Here is a 24,649-nt window from a genome sequence, read left to right on the forward strand (position 1 = left end):
CAAAGTTAGCAGAAGGAAAGAAATCATAAAAATCAGATCAGAAATAAATGAAAAAGAAATGAAGGAAACGATGGCAAAGATCAAAAAAACTAAAAGCTGGTTCTTTGAGAAGATAAATAAAATTGATAAACCATTAGCCAGACTCATCAAGAAAAAAAGGGAGAAGACTCAAATCAATAGAATTAGAAATGAAAAAGGAGAAGTAACAACTGACACTGCAGAAATACAAAAGATCATGAGAGATTACTACAAGCAACACTATGCCAATCAAATGGACAACCTGGAAGAAATGGACATATTCTTAGAAATGCACAACCTGCCAAGACTGAATCAGGAAGAAATAGAGAATATGAAACAGACAAATCACAAGCAATGAAATTGAAACTGTGATAAAAAATCATCCAACAAACAAAAGCCCAGAACCAGATGCCTTCACAGGAGAATTCTATCAAACATTTAGAGAAGAGCTAACACCTATCCTTCTCAAACTCTTCCAAAATATAGCAGAGGGAGGAATACTCCCAAACTCATTCTACGAGGCCACCATCACCTTGATACCAAAACCAGACAAGGATGTCACAAAGAAAGAAAACTACAGGCCAATATCACTGATGAACATAGATGCAAAAATCCTCTACGAAATACTAGCAAACAGAATCCAACAGCACATTAAAAGGATTATACACCATGATCAAGTGGGGTTTATTCCAGGAATGCAAGGATTCTTCAATATATGCAAGTCAATCAACATGATACATATTAACAAATTGAAGGAGAAAAACCATATGATCACCTCAATAGATGCAGAGAAACCTTTTGACAAAATTCAACACCCATTTATGATAAAAACCCTGCAGAAAGTAGGCATAGAGGGAACTTTCCTCAACATAAAAAAGGCTATATAGGACAAACCCACAGCCAACATCGTTCTCAATGGTGAAAAACTGAAACCATTTCCACTAAGATCAGGAACAAGACAAGGTTGCCAACTCTCACCACTCTTATTCAACATAGTTTTGGAAGTTTTAGCCACAGCAATCAGAGAAGAAAAGGAAATCAAAGGAATCCAAATTGGAAAAGAAGAAGTAAAGCTGTCAATGTTTGCAGATGACATGATACTATACATAGAGAATCCTAAAGATGCTACCAGAAAACTACTAGAGCTAATCAATGAATTTGGTAAAGTAGCAGGATACAAAATTAATGCACAGAAATCTCTGGCATTCCTATATACTAATGATGAAAAATCTGCAAGTGAAATCAAGGAAACACTCCCATTTACCATTGCAACAAAAAGAATAAAATATCTAGGAATAAACCTACCTAAGGAAACAAAAGACCTGTATGCAGAAAATTATAAGACACTGATGAAAGAAATTAAAGATGATACAAATAGATGGAGAGATATACCATGTTCTTGGATTGGAAGACTCAACATTGTGAAAATGACTCTACTACCCAAAGCAATCTACAGATTCAGTGCAATCCCTATCAAACTACCAATGGCAATTTTCACAGAACTAGAACAAAAAATTTCACAATTTGTATGGAAACACAAAAGACCCCGAATAGCCAAAGCAACCTGGAGAATGAAAAACGGAGCTGGAGGAATCAGGCTCCCTGACTTCAGACTATACTACAAAACTATAGTAATCAAGATAGTATGGTACTGGCACAAAAACAGAAATATAGATCAATGGAACAGGATAGAAAGCCCAGAGATAAACCCATGCACATATGGTCACCTTATGTTTGATAATGGAGGCAGGAATGTACCGTGGAGAAAGGACAGACCCTTCAATAAGTGGTGCTGGGAAAACTGGACAGGTACATGTAAAAGTATGAGATTAGATCACTCCCTAACACCATACACAAAAATAAGCTCAAAATGGATTAAAGACCTAAATGTAAGGCCAGAAACTATCAAACTCTTAGAGGAATACATAGGCAGAACACTCTATGACATAAATCACAGCAAGATCCTTTTTGACCCATCTCCTAGAGAAATGGAAATAAAGACAAAAATAAACACATGGGACCTAATGAAACTTAAAAGCTTTTGCACAGCAAAGGAAACCATAAACAAGACCAAAAGACAACCCTCAGAATGGGAGAAAATATTTGCAAATGAAGCAACTGAAAAAGGATTAATTTCCAAAATTTATAAGTAACTCATGCAGCTCAATAACAAAAAAACAAACAACCCAATCCAAAAATGGGCAGAAGACCTAAATAGACATTTCTCCAAAGAAGATATACAGACTGCCAACAAACACATGAAAGAATGCTCAACATCTTTACTCATTAGAGAAATGCAAATCAAAACTACAATGAGATATCATCTCACACCAGTCAGAATGGCCATCATCAAAAAATCTAGAAACAATAAATGCTGAGAGGGTGTGTAAAAAAGGGAACCCTCTTGCACTGTTGGTGGGAATGTGAATTGGTACAGCCACTATGGAGAACAGTATGGAGGTTCCTTTAAAAACTACAAATAGAACTACCATATGACCCAGGAATCCCATTACTGGGCATATACCCTGAGAAAACCATAATTCAAAAAGAGTCATGTACCAAAATGTTCATACCAGCCCTATTTACAATAGCCCGGAGATTGAGACAACCTAAGTGTCCATCATCGGATGAATGGGTAAAGAAGATGTGGCACATATATACAATGGAATATTACTCAGCCATAAAAAGAAACGAAATTGAGCTATTTGTAATGAGGTGGATAGACCTAGAGTCTGTCATACAGAGTGAAGTAAGTCAGAAAGAGAAAGACAAATACCGTATGCTAACACATATATATGGAATTTAAGAAGAAAAAAAATGTCATGGAGAACCTAGGGGTAAGACAGGAATAAAGACACAGACCTACTAGGGAATGGACTTCAGGATATGGGGAGGGGGAAGGGTAAGCTGTGACAAATCGAAAGAGAGACATGGACGTATATACACTACCAAACGTAAGGTAGATAGCTAGTGGGAAGCAGCCGCATAGCACAGGGAGATCAGCTCGGTGCTTTGTGACCGCCTGGAGGGATGGGATAGGGAGGGTGGGAGGGAGACGCAAGAGGGAGGGGATATGGGAACGTATGTATATGTATAACTGATTCATTTTGTTATAAAGCAGAAACTAACACACCATTGTTAAGCAATTATACTCCAATAAAGATGTAAAAAAATAAAATAAAATACTAACTTCTTAAAACAGGAAAAAAAATGTTTCAGATCCTAGACCTTTCCTTAACTAGGTATCTGAAAAGATTCCAAACTTGCTTTTATCTTTTTTGATCTTTGTGTCATATAATATAAGGATTTTTATAATAGTGGTTGACAATCAAGAATTGTATAAAAACTTTTGCTTTCCCTTAGGGGTTCACAAATACAAAGATACCATTACCTTTCCTATGCTGACATCTGGCTGCAGAAAGCGAAGGCAGTCTGAATAATTAGCCCATGTTTTATTTAAACTGTGCATAAAATCCCATGTTCCATTGGGGTTACAGTGTCGGAAAGCAACTCCTGTGAAGACATGAAGAAAAACACTGAGATTGCTCAGTTCTTGTAGAGTCCATCATAAAAAAATAATAAATTTCTAGTCCAAATTAATCATTTCAGAAAAATTCAATACCTTTATGATTGAAGTCATAAATATAAGGAGGGCATGGGACAGCCAACATTTTCCCCACTGTTCCTCTAGGCCAACAGATGAGTCCATCCCATTCTGGGAAACAATTTCCCTCTGATAAGGAAAAAAAATTAAAAAGCAAATAAATAAAGATGCAGTTAGAAGCAGAGAATGAATGCATTCAAAATACAAAATCTCAGGTCACTGCCTATGTAAAACACAGGCATTGTAAAACAAATCAGTAGCTTTGGAAACTAGAATGGGGTAGATATGATGCAAATACCCCAAAACTCATCCACCTAGCCTCATCAAAGGCCCATTGATAGGAACATTTGATTTGCATAAATTAAACATATTTTAGTGACTCCAATATATATGAGTTATATCAATTAATATATAAGAAAGACACAGACCAACTAGAGAATGGACTTGAGGATATGCGGAGGGGGAAGGGTAAACTGTGATAAAGTGAGAGAGTGGCATGGACATATATACACTACCAAATGTAAAATAGATAGCTAGTGGGAAGCAGCTGCATAGCACAGGGAGATCAGCTTGGTGCTTTGTGACCACCTAGAGGGGTAGGATAGGCAGGGTGGGAGGGAGGGAGATGCAAGAGGGAAGAGATATGGGAACATATGTATATATATAACTGATTCACTTTGTTATAAAGCAGAAACTAACACACCATTGTAAAGCAATTATACTGCAATAAAGATGTTTAAAAAAAAGAAACATCAGAATTCATTGAGAACAATTTCTTTTTTATTAATTTTTATTGGGATATAGTTGCTTTACAATGTTGTGTTAGTTTCTGCTGTACAGCAAAGTGAATCAGCTACACATGTGTATATATCCCCTGTTTTTAGACTTCCTTCCCATTTAGGTCACCACAGAGCACTAAGTAGAGTTCCCTGTGCTGTACAGTAGATTCTCATTAGTTATCTATTGGATAATATCGCTTATATGTGGAATCTAGAAAAAGGGTACAAATGAACTTATTTGCAAAGCAGAAATAGAGACACAGATGTAGAGAACAAACGTATGGATATTAAGAGGGGAAGGGGGCGGGGTGGGATGAATCGGAAGATAAGAACAATTTCTGTTAGTAAAAGTCTATCATAGTTGTAGCTACATTTTTTACCCTAGATTTTTTTCATTACTGTTAAAAAATATGACACATGAAATAGATTGAGCTTCACAGGTAAGCTCCAAGATTTGGGTTCGCCTTTTTACCAATTACTAGTAATTTCTTTGAGTCTAACACTCATCTTAAACAAAATTCTCAGAAACTCTACTCTCCTCGAGATGAATCCAGAACCCTATTACTTCTCACAATGTCCACCGCCACACCCCTGGTCCAAGCCACCACATCTCCAGACTAAATTATTGCAATGGCCCCCAATTGGTCTTCTTGATTCCATTCTTGTTCTCCTCTCATTTATTCTTCATGCAATAGCCCCAAATCCTCCAAAGGCTTCCCATCTCACTCTGAGCAGAAGCCGAGTCTTTCCAAGGCCTAATGCCCCCTCAGGATCTTCTCTCTCCCCGGCTTATTCCCCACTCACCCACCCCAACCCGTACTCCTTATCCCCTTTCCTACTATATTTTTCATTTGAGCTCTCATCACCTTCCACTATTAAGTGTTATTTTATTATCATTTTCTTAAACCATAGGATTTAAGGAGCTTGAGGGTGAGGAATTTTGTCTGTTTTTTAAATTAATTTTTATTGAAATATAGTTGCTTTACAATGCTATGACAGCTTCTACTGTACAGCAAAGTGAATCACCTATACATATATCCCCTCTTTTTTGGATTTCATTCCCATTTAGGTCACCACAGAGCACTGAGTAGAGTTCCCTGTGCTATATTGTAGGTTCTTATTAGTTACCTATTTTATACATAGTATCAATAGTGTATATATGTCAATCCCAATCTCCCAATTCATCCCACCCCCGCTTCCCCCTTGGTATCCATATGTTTTTTCTCTGTGGCTGTGTCTCTATTTCTGCTTTGCAAATAAGATCATCTATATGATTTTTCAAGTTTCCACATATATGCATTAATATATGATATTTGTTTTTCTCTTTCTGGCTTACTTCACTCTGTATGACAGTCTCTAGGTCCATCCACATCTCTACAAATGAACCAATTTCATTCCTTTTTATGGCTGAGTAATATCCCATTGTATATAATGTCCCACATCTTCTCTATCCACTCCTTTTTTCATGGACACCTAGGTTGCTTCCATGTCCTGGCTATTGTAAATAGTGCTGTAATGAACATTGTGGTACATGACTCTTTTTCAATTATGGTTTTCTCTCAGTATATGCCCAGGAGGGGGATTGCTGGGTCATATGGTAATTCTATTTTCAGTTTTTTAAGGAACATCCATACTGTTCTCCATAGTGGATGCATCCATTTATATTCCCACCAACAGTGCAAGAGGGTTTCCTTTTCTCCACACCATCTCCAGCATTTACTGTTTGTAGATTTTTTGATGATGGCCATTCTGACCAGTGTGAGGTGATACCTCATTGTAGTTTTGATTTGCATTTCTCTAATAATTAATGATGTTGAGCATCTTTTCATGTGCCTCTTGGCCATCTGTATGTCTTCTTTGGAGAAATGTCTATTTAGGTCTTCCACCCATTTTTTGATTGGGTTGTTTGTTTTCTTGGTATTGAGCTGCATGAACTATTTGTATGTTTTGGAGATGAATCCTTTGTCAGTTGGTTCCTTTGCAAGTATTTTCTTCTGTTTTGCTTCATGCGTTTGTCACTCTGTGTTTTTCAGGACTCCCCTCCATTAGTTGTGTATGAAACTTTCAAGAAGAGAGCCTATCAGCCATGTCATATTCCAACTTACCCAAAAGAGACTATTTTTAATGAGTGCTGTATTCATTTTCCATTGCTTCCATAACAAATTAGCACAAACTTAGCAGCTTCAAATACCCCAAATTTATTATCTCACTATTTCTGTAGGTCAGAAGTCTGGTGAGCTCAGCCAGACCTCTGCTTATAGATTCACAAGGCTGAATCAAGGGCTGGGCAGCACTGTGATTCTTTCTGAGGCTCTGGGGGAAAATCCACTTCCTTACTCATTCCAGTTGTTGGTAGAATTTACTTCCTTGTAATGATAAGACTGAGGTTCCCATCTCCTTCCTGGCTGTCAGCTGAGGGCTATTCCCAACTTGCACTCCTTGGCTCATGGCCCCCTTCCTCCATCTTCAAAGTCAGCAAGGGAGGTCAAGTCCTTCTCACATTTCAAGTCTCTCTTCCATTCTTTTTTTCTATTACTGACTATTCCACCTTCCTCTTTCACTTTTAAGAACCCATGTGATTACATTAGTCCCATCCAAATAATCCAGAATAATCTTCCTATTTTAAGGTCCACAACCTTAATTCCATCTGCAATGCCCTTTTGCCCTGTAATATAACATACACAGGCAGAACACCAGATATTAGGGTTTGGACATCTTTGAGGGGACATTATTCTGCTACCACAAGTACCATTACAGCTCTCTCAATTTTTTAGTTACCAATTACACTAACTGTAGCTGAGGATTTTTGTTATAGCTAACATTCATTATGTCGAGTTGTTCAGTTTTGAATAGTCAGCATGATAGAACCTCATGCAAACACCGATTTCTACAGAAAAGAATTCAGCATAAACCTGAAATTAACTTGCTAGTATCCACCATATCACATGGAAACAAGTACTTGATTTGCTTTGTGAATTGCTGAAGCAATAAGAAAAAGAAAATATCTTCCCTCACCACATTGTTCTCGTACAAGAGAACGTTTATTGGAAAGAGCCTCACTTTGCTCTCATAATAAAAGCCTGGGCTTTGCATATTGGAAGTAACCCGGGAACTCATTACGCTGGCTCCTGTTTCTGGTATACGGCTTCACCTGCTTCTTTCCACCATGACCTGCTTTTTGTGTGTTTATCTTCCTTCTTGTTTAAACAGAGTGTAATGAATCAATCTCTTCCATAAACTTTGCACTAGATACTCTTCTACGTCTTGATAGCATTCCATATGACTTCCCATCCATTCACTTTATCTTTAATAAATCATGCATCCTTATTTATCTGGATCCAATCTTCTACCAGATACAGTATCTATGGTGCAATCTACATAAAATGGACCCAGACACATATTCCTGTGTTCTTGTAACTAGTTGTCCCTCTAAAATGTATGCTGCAACGTCACGTGAGATTTTCTGACAAGAGTTGATCATGTGATGGACTAAGGTCTTCACAGAAGTCTAAAAGCCAATGATCAGTTTATTTTATAATTATGTAGTTTTTAAACTTCAATAAAGAACATTGCTGATATTTTCCTTATGCTTTAAAAGGAATTGTTTTTTTGTTCCCTAAAAGATACCAGTCCAAATATACATACAGTTCAATATCTAAAAAAAAAACCCAATCAAAAAATGGGCATAAGACTTAGATAGACATTTCTCCAAAGAAGATATACAGATGGCCAACAGGCATAGGAAAAGATGCTCAATATCACTAAATATTAGAGAAATGCAAATCAAAACCACAATTAGGTATCACCTCACACCTATCAGAATGGCTATCAAAAAGTCTACAAATAATAAATGCTGGAGAGGGTGTGGAGAAAAGGGAACCCTCCTACACTGTTGGTGGGAATGTAAATTGGTGCAGCCACTATGGAGAACAGTATGGAGGTTCCTTAAAAAACTAAAAATAGAATTACCATATGATCCAGCAATCCCACCCCTGGATGCATGCACCCCAATGTTCATTGCAGCACTATTTACAATAGCCAAGACATGGAAGCAACCTAAATGTCCATCGACAGAGGAATGGATAAAGAAGATGTGGTATATATATACAATGTAATATTACTCAGCCATAAAAAAGAATAAAATAATGCCATTTGCAGCAACATGGATGGACCTAGAGATTATCATACTAAGTTAAGTAAGTCTGACAGAGAAAGACAAGTATCATATGATATCCCTTTTATGTGGAATCTAAAAAGATGATACAAATGAACTTATTTACAAAACAGGAATTGACACACAGACATAGAAAACAAGCTTATTGGTTACCAAAGGGGCTTATTGGTTACCAAAGGGGATAGTGAGGTGGGGGTGGGAGATAAATTAGGAGTTTAGGATTAATATATACATACTACTATATATAAAATAGGTAAACAACAAGGACCTACTGTAGAGCACAGGAAACTATACTCAATATCTTGTAATAACCTATAATGGAAATAACATATATAACATAGATATATATAAAACTGAATCACTTTGCTGTATACTTGAAACTAACACAACATTGTAAGTTAACTATACTTCAATTTTTTAAAGTTTTAAAAAATAAAATAGAATAGCATGTCCTTTAAAAAAAAAAAAAGATACCATCCCACACACATACACACACAGACATATTTCAAAATTCAGAAAACCAACACTCCCCCAGGATAATGTTTCCATAGATTGTAATCATCTCTCTGGTGGCTCTTTGAGAAAGAGAATAATCAATATTCACAAAATGTTGAAAAGATTGTGAAAGCCATGCCCTCATACAGCTAATACAGAGATCCTAAATAACATTTCTTTGATCATCATTTCACATTCTATGCGAGTAAATACTTTCATTATTTAGCAAACTAATTAATTGCCTAATGAGTCACCAAACTCCCTTTATAAATTAACACCATTAATTACACTCCCTGTAATCTTTTGTGTGTGCCAGGACAAACTGATCATTAGTGAAACTTGTCAAACCATGATATTTACACAGAGCAATCTAAAATTTGGAGAATATAACTTTGACTCTTTTTCGTTCTACAGTTACCCATAACATAATACAACCATACAATTGTGAAATAAAACTGGGATGATTAATATTTTGGGTTTTGTTCTTAAATACCTAAATAGTTGTATAATGAGGTATTTGCATTTACGTTTTCTTTTCTTTCTTTCATAGACAAGAAGAAAAATTATATTTTATTTTTATTATAAAATTTTTTCAGAAATAAAAGAGGATATTATATACCCACAATCTAGAATTTACAGTTGGTAATATTTTACCATATTTATTTCATCTAAATGAATGCTATGGTATTTTAAAGTAAGTTGCAGGCAGCATAACAGCTCACTCCTAAATATTCTGATATGCATCTCTCAATTTTAGGAGAATTTTAAAATGAAAACTTCTTAAATTAACTAGTGAATTCAAAATGTCATTTATCTTTTCACACTTGTAAAGTGAAGAAACGCTGAGTCAATTTACTTATATAGACATTTTTCATTGAAAGGGAGGCCAAAGTTTGACCAGATTTAATTCTATCCTATTGTATGGAGAAAGATCTCAAAGAAAGTGCCTTTTCTCTTTTAATATTTATTCATCTACACATTTCACATGAGTTGCACCATCACAAATTTTAGATGTTACATAAGTTTACATCCAGATCTTTTATTCTTTTTAACTCTTGTGGTGTGTGACTGATTCCCAGTTGTTTGTCTTTGCCGACCCTATTCCCTCTGCCAGGAATGTCTTTTTACTTCCTCCTGTACACATCTAAATCCTACTCCTTTAATTTCAAGATTGCTCCTCCAGAAAGCTTTCTCTGATTCCTCCCTGATGAATTAAGATGCTTTTTCAGTGGTTCCATAGTTGTGCTCCTCTGTTGTTACACTTACACACCATCTGAAAGGTGTCTACTTCCCTTATTAGATCATCATTTCCATGGGGTAAGGACAGACTTTGATTCATTTCTTCCAGTGCTTACTACAGAAGCACCACACTGTAGGCACATAATATCTTTGTTGAACTGTTAAACGGACAATAAAGATGATAATGTTGGACTAGATAGTGTCTAAGATATCTTCCAGCTCAAAATTTCATGAGACTTCATAGAAAATAGTTCATTTAGCCCTCCTAGATAACAATCTTTATAAATTCCTTCATGACAGTGTTGCTCTTTGTTAGTAGACCTACATGTTTGAGATATCAGGGTCAGTGTTCTTTAAAGGTAACGTAAATGATTCCCTTTCCTGACATTATTAGTCTAGCCATTCAGAGAACTCTTTCCTAGTATAAGACACCTACAAAGGCTGAATTAATATAAAAACCTTCTTTGTTAAAACATGGCTTAGCTGGCTACAAATTAAAGGAATAAATCTGAGACCAGAAATTATTCCACAGAATCAGTAGGCACTGCATTTGGGGCTTATGTTAGAGGCCTCTACTGACTTATTGGCTAAGAGCTTAGATTTTTATTGCATTCTGGTAACAAAAGATGAGTCTGAGACCTGATGCAGTGGGAAACTGGACTGGAAACTCCTGTATAAGGTCAGGATCCCCAAAATATGAACCCCTTAGTGAGTGAACAAGAAACAAAAGTATCTTTCAAAAAGAGGTTGGTTTGTTTCACTCCTGGTTGCATTTAGAGTTGGACTAGGAAATAATGGAGAAAAAGATTCTTCTCTGACAATTTCTAACCACAAGCTCACATTCATGTGTGGTCTAATATGTGGTCTTAGTTTAAAGTGGAAATAGATCAATAGTTCCACTAGGCACCTTACAGAAAACAGAAATTTTGGAAGAATGCACATTACATGAGTACCTTATAAGTTCTTTATCATAAGTCATTAGACACACAAGGAAATAAGCCCCCATGTGTGGTAGTCAGTATTGACAAGCAAAGCCTGTGGTTATTTTAATATCAAATGCAGAATATAAAATAGGTCTAAGAAGGAAAAAGAAAAGAGATTAAAATGATATTTAAGATAAAGAAACTATGAAAATTAAATGGAAAGATCCCAAAAACTGAAAAATAGAATAATCAAAATTAGCTTAATGGATGGATTAAAGAGCCATTAGACAAAGTTGAACAAAGAGTTGGTGAACTGGAAAATATATTTGCAGAAATTAACAAAACAGCAGTAGAAAAACAAAGAAAAGGAAATCATATAAGACATAAAGATACAAAGGGTAATGTGAGAAGTTCCCATACTTGTCTACTTAAAGTTCCAGAAACAGAGAATAGGAGAATACGGGAGACCAAATTTTCAAAGACAAAATAGCAAAACATTCCCACCACTGAAAAAAGACACAGAACCTTAGACTCCAGAAATCAAATGAACTCATACCTAGATACAGAATGAAATTGCAGAACATCAAAATCAAAGAGAAACTCTTAAAAGGAGCCAATGAGAAAAACTAATCACCAAAAAAGACTGAGAACTGATTTGTCAACAACAACAATGGAAGCCAGGGTGGAAAAGTAAAACAATATCCTTAGGAGCTAAAAGTAAACAATTCTCATCCAAGGATCATAAGTCCAGAAAAAGTATCTCTGAAGATTGAGACAGAAATAAATACCTTTCAGACAAACAAAAACTGCGAGAATTCACTATAAGTAGATTCCAATGTAAAGAAATCCTTTAAAAAGATGTATTTCCGGAATGGCTTCAAGATGGCAGAAGAGTGAGATGCAGAGATCACCTTCCTCCACACAAATACATCAGAAATACATCTACATGTGAAACAACTCCTACAGAACACCTACTGAACGCTGGCAGAAGACCTCAGACCTCCCAAAAGTCAAGAAACTCCCCACGTACCTGGGTAGAGCAAAAGAATAAAGAAAAAACAGAGACAAAAGAATAGGGACGGGACCTGCACCAGTGTGAGGGAGCTGTGAAGGAGGAAAGGTTTCCACATGCTAGGGAAGCCCCTTCGTGGGTGGAGATGGTGGGTGGTGGAGGGGGGAAGCTTCAGAGCCACGGAGGAGAGCAGAGCAACAGGGGTGCAGAGGGCAAAGCAGAGAGATTCCCGCACAGAGGGTCGGTGCCGACCGGCACTCACCAGCCTGAGAGGCTCGTCTGCTCACCCACCGGGATGGGTAGGGGCTGGGAGCTGAGGCTTGGGCTTCGGACGTTGGATCCGAGGGAGAGGACTGGGGTTGGCTGCATGAACACAGCCTGAAGGGGGCTAGTGCAACAGAGCTAGCCAGGAGGGAGTCCAGGAAAATGTCCGGAGCTGCTGAAGAGGCAAGAGACTTATTCTTGCCTCTTTGTTTCCTGGTGCGTAAGGAGAAGGGATTAAGAGTGCTGCTTAAAGGAGCTCCAGAGACAGGCGCAAGCCACAGCTATCAGCACGGACCCCAGAGACGGGCATGAGACGCTAAGGCCGCTGCTTCCACCACCAAGAAGCCTGTGTGAGAGCACAGGTCACTCTCCACACTGCCCCTCTCAGGAGCCTGTGCAGCCCGACACTGCCAGGGTCCCGTGATCCAGGGACAACTTCCCCGGGAGAATGCACGGTGCGCCTAAGGCTGGTTCAACGTCATGCTGGCCTCTGCCACACACTCGCCCCACATCCGTACCCCTCCCTCCCCCAGGCCTGAGTGAACCAGAGCCCCCGAATCAGCGGCTCCTTCAACCCTGTCCTGCGTGGGCGAAGAAAAGATGCCCTCAGGAGACCTACATGCAGAGGTGGATCCAAATCCAAATCTGAACCCCAGGAGCTGTGTGAACAAAGAAGAGAAAGGGAAATTTCTCCCAGCAGCCTAAGGAGAGGCAGATTAAATCTCCACAATCAACTTGATGTACCCTGCATCTGTGGAATACCTGAATAGAAAACAAATCATCCCAAATTGAGGAGGTGGACTTTGGGAGCAATGATATATATACTTTTTTTTCCCTTTTTCTCTTTTGGTGAGTGTGTATGTGTATGCTTCTGTGTGTGATTTTGTCTGTATAGCTTTGCTTTTACCATTTGCCCTAGGGTGCTGTCTGTCCATTTTTTTTTTGTCTTTTTTTTTTACTTAAAAGATTTTTTTCTTAATAATTATTGTTTATTTTTATTTTTATAACATTATTTTATTTTACTTTATTTTATCTTATTCTTTATTGCTTGCTTTTTTTTCTCCCTTTTATCCTGAGCCATGAGGAGGACAGGCTCTTGGTGCTCGAGCCAGGAATCCGGGCTCTGCCACTGAGATGGGAGAGCCAAGTTTAGGACACTGGTCCACAAGAGACCTTCCAGCTCCATGTAATATCAAATGGCAAAAATCTGCCAGAGATCTCCATCTCAATGCCAAGACCCAGCTCCACTCAACAACCAGCAAGCTACAGTGCTGTACACCCTATGCCAAACAACGACCAAGACAGGAACACAACCCCATACATTACCAGGGAGGCTGCCTAAAATCATAATAAGGCCACAAACACCCCAAAACACACCACCAGACGTGGACCTGCCCACCAGAAAGACAAGATCCAGCCTCATCCACCAGAACACAGGCACTAGTCCCCTCCACCAGAAAGCCTACACAACCCACTAAAACAACATTAGCCACTAGGGACAGACACCAAAAACAACAGAAACTACGAACCTGCAGCCTGCAAAAAGGAGACCCCAAACACAGAAAGTTAAGAACAATGAGAACACAGAGAACACACAGCAGATGAAGGAGCAAGGGAAAAACCCACCAGATGTAACAAATGAAGAGCAAATAGGCAGTTTTCCAAAAAAGAATTCAGGATAATGAGAGTAAAGATGATCCAAAATCTTGGAAATAAAAGGGAGAAAATACAAGAAACGTTTAACAAGGACCTAAAAGAACTAAAGAGCAAACAAAGAGTGATGAACAACACAGTAAATGAAATTAAAAATTCTCTAGAATGGACCAATAGCAAAATAACTGAGGCAGAAGAACGGATAAGTGACCTGGAAGAAAAAATAGAGGAAATAACTACTGCAGAGCAGAATAAAGAAAAGAGAATGAAAAGAATAGAGGACACTCTCAGAGACCTCTGGGACAACATTAAATGCACCAACATTCGAATTATAGGGGTCCAGAAGAAGAAGAGAAAAAGAAAGGGATGGAGAAAATATTTGAAGAGATTATAGTTGAAAACTTCCCTAATACGGGAACAGAAATAGTTATTCAAGTCCAGGAAGCATAGAGAGTCCAATACAGGATAAACCCAAGGAGAAATACACTAAGACACATATTAATCAAACCATCAAAAACTAAATACAAAGAACAAATATTAAAAGCAGCAAGGGAAAAACAACAAATAACACATAAGGGAATCCCCATAAGGTTAACAGCTGATTTTTCAGCAGAAACTCAGCAAGCCAGAATGGACTGGCAGGACATATTTACAGTGATGAAGGAGAAAAACCTAAAACCAAGATTACTCTACCCAGCAAGGATCTCATTCAGATTTGATGGAGAAATTAAAAGCTTTACAGACAAGCAAAAGCTAACAGAATTCAGCACCACCAAACTAGCTTTACAACAAATGCTAAAGGAACTTCTCTAGGCAGGAAACACAAGAGAAGGAAAACACCTACAATAACAAACCCAGAACAATTAAGAAAATGGTAATAGGAACATACATATTGATAATTACCTTAAATGTAAATGGATTAAATGCTCCAACCAAAAGACATAGATTGGCTCAATGGATACAAAAAGAAGACCCGTATATATGCTGTCTACAAGAGACCCACTTCAGACACACGGACACATACAGACAGAAAGTGAGGGGATGGAAAAAGATATTCCATGCAAATGGAAATCAAAAGAAAGCTGCAGTAGCAATTCTCATATCAGACAAAATAGACTTTAAAACAAAGACTATTACAAAAGACAAGGACACTACATAATGATCAAGGGATCAATCCAAGAAGAAGATATAAAAATTGTAAATATTTATGCACCCAACATAGGTGCAGCTCAATACATAAGATAAATACTACCAGCCATAAAAGGGGAAATCGAAAGTAACACAATCATAGGAGGGGACTTGAACACCCCACTTTCACCAATGGACAGATCATCCAAAATGAAGATAAATAAGGAAACACAAGTTTTAAGTGATACATTAAACAACATGGACTTAATTGATATTTATAGGACATTCCATCCCAAAACAACAGAATACACATTTTTCTCAAGTGCTCATGGAACATTCTCCAGGATAGATCATATCTTGGGTCACAAATCAAGCCTTGGTAAATTTAAGAAAATTGAAATTGTATCAAGTATCTTTTCTGACCAAAAGCTATGAGACTAGATAGTAATTACAGGAAAAAATCTGTAAGAAATAAAAACACATGGAGGCTAAACAATACACTACTTAATAATGAAGTGATCACTGAAGAAATCAAAGAGGAAATCAAAAAATACCTAGAAACAAATTACAATGAAAACACGATGACCCAAAACCCATGGGATGCAGCAAAAGCAGTTCTAAGAGGGAAGTTTATAGCAGTGCAATCCTACCTTAAGAAAAAAGAAACATCTCAAATAAACAACACAACCTTACACCTAAAGCAATTAGAGAAAGAAGAAAAAAAAATCCCAACATTAGCAGAAGGAAAGAAATCATAAAGATCAGATCAGAAATAATTGAAAAAGAAATGAAGGAAATGATAGCAAAGATCAATAAAACTAAAAGCGGGTTCTTTGAGAAGATAAAAAAAATTGATAAAGCATTAGCCAGACTTATCAAGGAAATAATGGAGATGACTCAAATCAATGGAATTAGAAATGAAAAAGGAGAAGTAACAACTGACACTGCAGAAATACAAAGGATCGTGAGAGATTACTACAAGCAACTCTATGCCAATAAAATGGACAACCTAGAAGAAATGGACAAATTCTTAGAAATGCACAACCTTCTGAGACTGAACCAGGAAGAAATAGAAAATATGAACAGACCAATCACAAGCACTGAAACTGAAACTGCTATTAAAAATCTTCCAACAAACAAAAGCCCAGGACCAGATGCCTTCACAGGAGAATTCTATCAAACATATAGAGAAGAGTTAACACCTATCCTTCTCAATCTCTTCCAAAATATAGCAGAGGGAGGAACACTCCCAAACTCATTCTACATGGCCACCATCACTATGATACCAAAATCAGACAAAGATGTCACAAATAAAGAAAACTACAGGCCAATATCACTGATGAACATAGATGCAAAAATCCTCAACAAAATACTAGCAAACAGAATCCAACAGCACATTAAAAGGATTATACACAATGATCAAGTGGGGTTTAACCCAGGAATGCAAGGATTCTTCAATATATGCAAATCAATCAACGTGATACACCATATTAACAAATTGAAGGAGAAAAACCATATGATCACCTCAATAGATGCAGAGAAAGCTTTTGACAAAATTCAACACCCATTTATGATAAAAACCCTGCAGAAAGTAGGCATAGAGGGAACTTTCCTCAACATAATAAAGGCTATATAGGACAAACCCACAGCCAACATCGTCCTCAATGGTGAAAAACTGAAACCATTTCCACTAAGATCAGGAACAAGACAAGGTTGCCAACTCTCACCACTCTTATTCAACATAGTTTTGGAAGTTTTAGCCACAGCAATCAGAGAAGAAAAGGAAATAAAAGGAATCCAAATTGGAAAAGAAGAAGTAAAGCTGTCACTGTTTGCAGATGACATGATACTATACATAGAGAATCCTAAAGATGCTACCAGAAAACTACTAGAGCTAATCAATGAATCTGGTAAAGTAGCAGGATAAAAAATTAGTGCACAGAAATCTCTGGCATTGTATATACTAATGATGAAAAATCTGAAAGTGAAATCAAGAAAACACTCCCATTTACCATTGCAACACAAAGAATAAAATATATAGGAATAAACCTACCTAAGGAGACAAAAGACCTGTATGCAGAAAATTATAAGACACTGATGAAAGAAATTAAAGATGATACAAATAGATGGAGAGATATACCATGTTCTTGGATTGGAAGAATCAACATTCTGAAAATGACTCTACTACCCAAAGCAATCTACAGATTCAATGCAATCCCTATCAACTACCACTGGCGTTTTTCACAGAACTAGAACAAAAAATTTCACAATTTGTATGGAAACACAAAAGACCCCGAATAGCCAAAGCAATCTTGAGAAAGAAAAACGGAGCTGGAGGAATCAGGCTCCCTGAATTCAGACTATACTACAAAGCTACAGTAATCAAGACAGTATGGCACTGGCACAGAAACAGAAATATAGATCAACGGAACAGGACAGATAGCCCAGAGAGAAACCCACACACATATGGTCCCCTTACCTTTAATAAAGGAGGCAAGTATATATAGTGGAGAAAAGACAGCCTCTTCAATACATGATGCTGGGAAAACTGGACAGCTATATGTAAAAGAATGAAACTAGCACAGTCCCTAATACCATACACAAAAATAAACTCCAAACGGATTAAAGACCTAAATGTAAGGCCAGACACCATCAAACTCTTAGAGGAAAACATAGGCAGAATGCTCTATGACATAAATCACAGCAAGACCTTTTTTGACCCACCTCCTAGAGAAATGGAAATAAAAACAAAAATAAACAAATGGGACATAATGAAACTTAAAAGCTTTTGCACAGCAAAGGAAACCATAAACAAGACAAAAAGACAACCCTCAGATTGGGAGAAAATATTTGCAAATGAGGCAACTGTCAAAGGATTAATCTCCAAAACATACAAGCAACTCATGCAGCTCAATATAAAAAAAAAAAAAACAATCCAATCCAAAAATGGCCTGAAGAACTAAATAGTCATTTCTCCAAAGAAGATATACAGATTGCCAACAAACACATGAAAGAATGCTCAATGTCATTAATCATTAGACAAATGCGAATCAAAACTACAATGAGATATCATCTCACTCTGGTCAGAATGGCCATCATCAGAAAATCTAGAAACAATAAATGCTGGAGAGGCTGCAGAGAAAAAGGAACCCTCTTGCACTCTTGGTGGGAATGTAAATTGATACAGCCACTATGGAGAGCATATGGAGGTTCCTTAAAAAACTACAAATAGAACTACCCTATGACCCAGCAATCCCACTCCTGGGCATATACCCTGAGAAAAACATAATTCAAAAAGAGTCATGTACCAAAATGTTCATTGAAGCTCTATTTACAAGAGTCAGGACATGGAAGCAACCTAAGTGTCCATTGACAGATGAATGGATAAAGAAGATGTGGTACATATATACAATGGAATATTACTCAGCCATAACACGGAATGAACCTGAGTTATTTATAGTGAGGTGGATGGACCTAGAGTCTGTCATACAGAGTGAAGTAAGTCAGAAAGAGAAAAACAAATACCATATGCTAACACATATATATGGAATCTAAAAAAAGAAAAAAAATGGTCAGAAGAACCTAGGGGCAAGACGGGAATAAAGATGCAGACCTACTAGAGAATGGATTTGAGGATACTGGGAGGGGGAAGGGTATGCTGGGACAAAGTGAGAGAGTGGCATGGACATATATACACTACACTACCAAACATAAAGTAGATAGCTAGTGGGAAGCAGCCGCATAGCACAGGGAGATCAGCTCGTTGCTTTGTGACCACCTAGAGAGGTGGGATAGGGAGGTTGGGAGGGAGGGAGATGCAAGAGGGAAGAGATATGGGGACATATGTATATGTATAACTGATTCACTTTGTTATAAAGCAGAAACTAACACACCATTGTAAAGCAATTATACTCCAATAAAGATGTAAAAAATAAATAAATAAAATAAAATACTATTAAAAAAAGATGTATTTCAGGAAGAAGAAAAATTATAAAAACATACAGTTAAGATAAAACTTTATGATAATAACACATAATTTGCAAGCAAAGTATTTCAAAATGCATTATTTGAGAGAGGGAAGTTATTGATAACATTAAACTTTCTTTAAAATACATGAAAAAATTCTAGGTTAATCACTAAATAACTAAATATAACATATATCTTCCAAACTAGTAGGAGGAGGGAGGATGAAATAAGGAAAAAAGTTTCAATCAATTCAAAAGAACAGAAGGTGGAACTGGGGAGTAGAAGGGACAAACAGGAAGAGCTGGTGAAATTAAAAGCCCAAATAAGATGGTAAAATTAAATTCAAATACTGTATATTCATTATCATAATTAATGTAATTGGCTAAACTCTTCAGTTAATAGACAAAGCATAACAGAATAAATAACAAGAAGTCCACCTGTGTCTTGTTTATAAAAGATACTACCCAAACATAAGTAAACAGAAAAGTTGAATAGAAGAAAGGGAAAAGATAAGGAATTGCTGTTTAATGGCTTTAGAGTGTAAATTTTGCAAAATGAAAATTTTCTGGCGATTGGTTTTCACAACAATGTGAATACACTTAAAACCACTGAACTGTACATTTAAAAACATTTATTATGATTAATTTAATATTATGTGTATTGTATCATAATTAAAGACTTTTTAAGGATGGGAAAAGATGTGCAAGGCAAATACCAAAGAAGAAAGAACTAATGCTGTTTATTAAATATTATTATTTTAATATAATAATTTTATATTATATATTAGTTAATATTTTTAACAGCTTTATTGGAGTATAATTGCTTTACAAATGTGTGTTAGTTTCTGCTTTATAAAAAATTGAATCAACAATGACTAATGAAATAATGATCCTTTTTTTCCATTATATGTAGAGTGAGATTAATTACTGCCCAAACGGTCTCAATACACTGTATGTGTTTACATTTTAAAAAAAAGAAATTGAATCAGCTATACATATACATATATCCCCATATCTCCTCCCTCTTGCATCTCCCTCCCACCCTCCCTATCCCATCCCTCTAGGTGGACACAAAGCACTGAGTTGATCTCCCTGTACTATGCAGCTGCTTCCCACTAGCTATCTATTTTACATTTGGTAGTATATATAAGTCCATGCCACTCTCTCACTTCGTCCCAGCTTGCCTTTCCCCCTCCCGTGTCCTCAAGTCCATTCTCAATGTCTGCACCTTTATTCCTGTCCTGCTCCTAGATTCTTCATAACTTTTTTTTTTAGATTCCATATGTATGTGTTAGCATACAGTATTTGTTTTTCTCTTTCTGACTTACTTCACTCTGTATGACAGACTCTAGAACCATCCACCTCACTACAAACAACTCAATTTCATTTCTTTTTATGGCTGAGTAATATTCCATTGTATATATGTGCCATATCTTCTTTATCCGTTCATCTGTCGATGGACACTTAAGTTGCTTCCACGTCTTGGCTATTGTAAATAGAGCTTCAATGAACATTGTGGTACATGACTCTTTCTGAATTATGGTTTTCTCAGGGTATACGCCCAGTAGTGGGATTGCTGGGTTGTATGGTAGTTGTATTTTTAGTTTTTTAAGGAACCTCCATACTGTTCTCCATAGTGGCTGTATCAATTTACATTCCCACCAACAGTACAAGAGAGTTCCCTTTTCTCCACACCCTCTCCAACATTTATTGTTTGTAGATTTTTTGATGGGCATTCTGACTGGTGTGAGGTGATACCTCATTGTAGTTTTGATTTGCATTTCTCTAATGATTAGTGATGTTGAGCATTCTTTCATGTGTTTGTTGGCAATCTGTATATCTTCTTTGGAGAAATGTCTATTCAGGTCTTCTGCCCATTTTTGGATTGGGATGTTTATTAGTTAATATTTAAAAGAAAAGTAAACTAGAAATAAAGAAGGCTGCTTCATATCAATGGAAGGTTTGATTTACTAGGAAATATAACATTTATAAACTTGTATATACCCAATAACATATTTTCAAAATATATGAAGCAAAAAAATTCATCCTCAGAGTGGGATATTTTAAGATATACATAGCAGAAAAGAATAGGTCAAATAGATGAAACATCATAGATACAGAATACATGAACCACACACCCAATAAGCTTAACCTAGTGGACACTATAAAACACTGTACTCAGAAACTGGACAGTACACATTCTCTTGAAGACCATATAGGATATTTATCAGAACTGACCCCGATATAAGCCATTAAGTCTCAACACACTTTTAAAAATTAATATCATGCAGACCACATTCTCTGATCATAACCAACTGAGAAATCAATCACAATTTTTTTAAAAGCATAGCTTTAAGGACATTACCTACTTCATTCAGATTGTTGGGAATTTAAAGAGTTCAGTAAATAGCACCTCCCTCTTTTTTAAAAATGTCTTTGAATATATTCAACTATCAATGCAAGGCATTTTGCTATATAAAACATTATAATCTTCCCACTACTCCAATTCAATAAATGACTTTACTCAGTGGCCCCATTAAAACTGTGAGTGATCATCAGACCCCAAGGAACACAGGCCACAGGCCCCTGTGCAGCTGCAATGGTAGAGGTGCACAAGAGCACCAACACTACCACAAGCTCATCTGCAGCTTTGTAGTTTTGTTTTTGTAGTTTCCCACTTGAACTTGGAACTAACTGAGAAATTACATAAGGAGTCAGGCAGATGAAGATAAAATAATCATTTTATTAAGCAGAAAGTTTTTTGGAGAACATGGTCTATGTACGTATCAATGGGCTTGCTTATTGGCTCCTTTGAATTTTACATACTACCTAAAACTGCAGGTGATACCCACAAGTCCAGAGCCTGCTCCTCCAAGCTTACTGCACAGTCAAGGGCAAAATAATATGCATGCTCTCTGCAGACAGAGATCCCAAAGACAGGTCTGAGGAAGACGCTGATGTGCACGTGCCTGGTCAAACTCACAAACCAGGCAAGTCACTCATCCACAGGGAGCGGAGAGCTGGTAGGTTAAAGAGATGAAAAGCTGCTACACAGCTCTCCACATGGAAACATGGAATGATTGATGAGGAACTCCTTAATACTCACTAAGGAGGAAATTTGCATTTTTGTGAAGACCAGGGTGAGACACATGGGGAACATGGTGTTCTCAGCATCTTTACCTCCTTCCTGGAGCTGGGCTGTGATGTTGAGTTCACACTGCGCTTTAGCTTTCAGCACAAGGACAATCTGCTCTTCTATAGTAACAGTGCCATCAGAATCCAGCTGTCGACATGAAAAAATACAAACAGAGAAAAACATGCCTGTTACTTTTTTTTAAAGCCACAATACAATCTTTCATTATTTCACCTTCTAATATAATTAAAAATTAGTTTTGATGTGAAGCTATCTGAAATAGTTCTTTATCTGAATCAAAATTCAAAAATCCATCAACGTATAAGATTTTAGAATAATCATACTTTTACCTGATTAGCCTAAAGAAAAAAATCCCCTTTGTTAAAAGCTAAAAAACTCCAGAAATTTTTTATTTAATTAGTTAAGTCTAATAGATATAATCAGAAAAAATAATAAACATATTGAAAATTTCCTGAAATGTTACAAAGACCAATATTTATTAATCCTCTTACAATATGTCAGTTATGGCACATAGAAAGGAGAAATGGACTAGAAGACTATGCTTAGCTCTACTGAAAATTTACCAGTGAAACTGGGCAAATCATTCCATGTTTTGGGGCTTTGGTTTACTCATCTATGAAATAAGAGGGTTACACCAAATGGTCTCTAGTTAATTTTGCTATTGAGATATTATTGACAGGTAACATAAGTGAGTTTAAGGTGTACTATGTAATGACTTGATATATTTATATATTGTGAAATGACTACCACAATAAAGTTAGTTTAACACCTCCTTCCCCCCACATAATTACCTTTTATGTGTGTGTGTGATGATAATATTTTAGATCTACTCTCTTAACTTTCAAGTATATAATAAAGTACTGTTAATTATAGTTACCATGTTATACACTAAATCCCCAGAACTTAGTCATCTTATAGCTAGAAGTCTGAATGCTTTGACCAACGTCTCCCTATTTCCCCCACCTCCCAGACCCTGGCAGCCACCATTCTACTCTCTTATTTCTATGAGTTCAGCCTTTTTACGTTCCAAACAAGTGAGAACATACAGTATTTGTCTTTCTCTGTCTGACTTATTTCACTTAGCCTAGTGTGCTCAAAGTCAATCCATGTTGCACAAAAGGCAGGATTTCCTTCTTCTTTACAGATGAATAATATTCCTCTGTGTGTGTGTGTGTGTGTGTGTGTGTGTGTGGCATTTTCTTTATCCATTCATCCATCCATGGACACTTAGGTTGTTTCCATGTCTTGGCAATTGTAAACAATGCTGCAATAAACAAGAGGGTACAGATATCTAAACTCTGAGATAGTGATTTCATTTCCTTTGGATAATATCCAGAAGTGAGGTTGCTGGATAATATGGTAGTTGTTTTTTTAATTTTTTGAGAAACTCCATACTTTTTTCCAGAGTGGCTGTACCAATTTACACTCCCACCAACAATGCACAAGGGTTCCCTTTTCTTCACATCCTCACCAACACCTGTTGTCTCGTCTTTTTGATGATAGCTATTCTAACAAGTGTAGTTTTGAGTTACACTTCCCTGATGATTAGTGATGTACCTATTGACCATCTGTATGTCTTCCTTGGAAAAATATCTATCCAAGTCCTTTTGCCATTTTTTAATTGGATTGTTGATTTTTGCTATTGAGTTGTATGAGTTCCTTATATATTTTGGATATTAACCCTTTATTAGATAGATGGTTTGCAAATATTTTCTCCCATTCCATATGTTGCCTTCTAATTTTGCTGATTGTCTCTTTTGCTGTGCAGAAGCTTTATAGATTGAGGTAGTCTCAATTGTTTATTTTTGCTTTTGTTGCTTGTGTTTTTGGTGTCATATCCAAAAAAAATCATTGCTAATACCAATGTCAAGAAGCTTTTTCCCTGTTTTCTTCAGGTGGGTTTACTGTTTTGAGTCTTACATTTAAGTCTTTAACCCATTTTGAGTTAATTTTTGTGAGTGGTATAAAATAGGGGTCCAATTTCATTCACTTGTATGTGACTACCCAGTTTTCCTAACACCATTTATTGAAGAGACTGTCCTTTCTCCAGTAGGTATTCATGGCTCTCTTGTGAAAGATTAGTTGACCATGTATGTGAGTTTATTCCTGGGCTCCTGATTCTTTTCCATTGGTCTATGTGTGTTTTTATGCCAGAACTGTGCAGCTTTGATTACTATAGTTTTGTAATAAAGTTTGAAATCAGGAATTGTGATGCTTCTAGCTTTGCTCTTCTTTCTCCGG

At 36.7% G+C, this 24,649-nt stretch overlaps 1 protein-coding gene across 1 annotated transcript in view; it reads right to left on the reverse strand.

Annotated features, from left to right (window-relative positions):
* The window catches only part of PTH2R (parathyroid hormone 2 receptor), a gene marked incomplete at its 3' end in the record, with an annotated part of 81,283 nt that extends 58,829 nt beyond the window's left edge, over window positions 1-22,454 (reverse strand). Inside the window, exons 1-3 of the mRNA XM_082631225.1 lie at window positions 22,435-22,454; window positions 3,641-3,751; window positions 3,410-3,531 (exon numbers count right to left, since the gene is read on the reverse strand). Coding sequence (XP_082487351.1) covers window positions 3,410-3,531; window positions 3,641-3,689 — 171 coding nt within the window. The 5' untranslated portion in view covers window positions 3,690-3,751; window positions 22,435-22,454. The remainder of the gene's footprint in view (window positions 1-3,409; window positions 3,532-3,640; window positions 3,752-22,434) is intronic.
* Window positions 22,455-24,649: the final 2,195 nt, after the last annotated feature.

Source organism: Mesoplodon mirus (genome assembly GCF_964341445.2).
Source record: "Mesoplodon mirus genome assembly, chromosome: 8".
Classification (NCBI taxonomy): Eukaryota; Metazoa; Chordata; class Mammalia; order Artiodactyla; family Ziphiidae; genus Mesoplodon; species Mesoplodon mirus.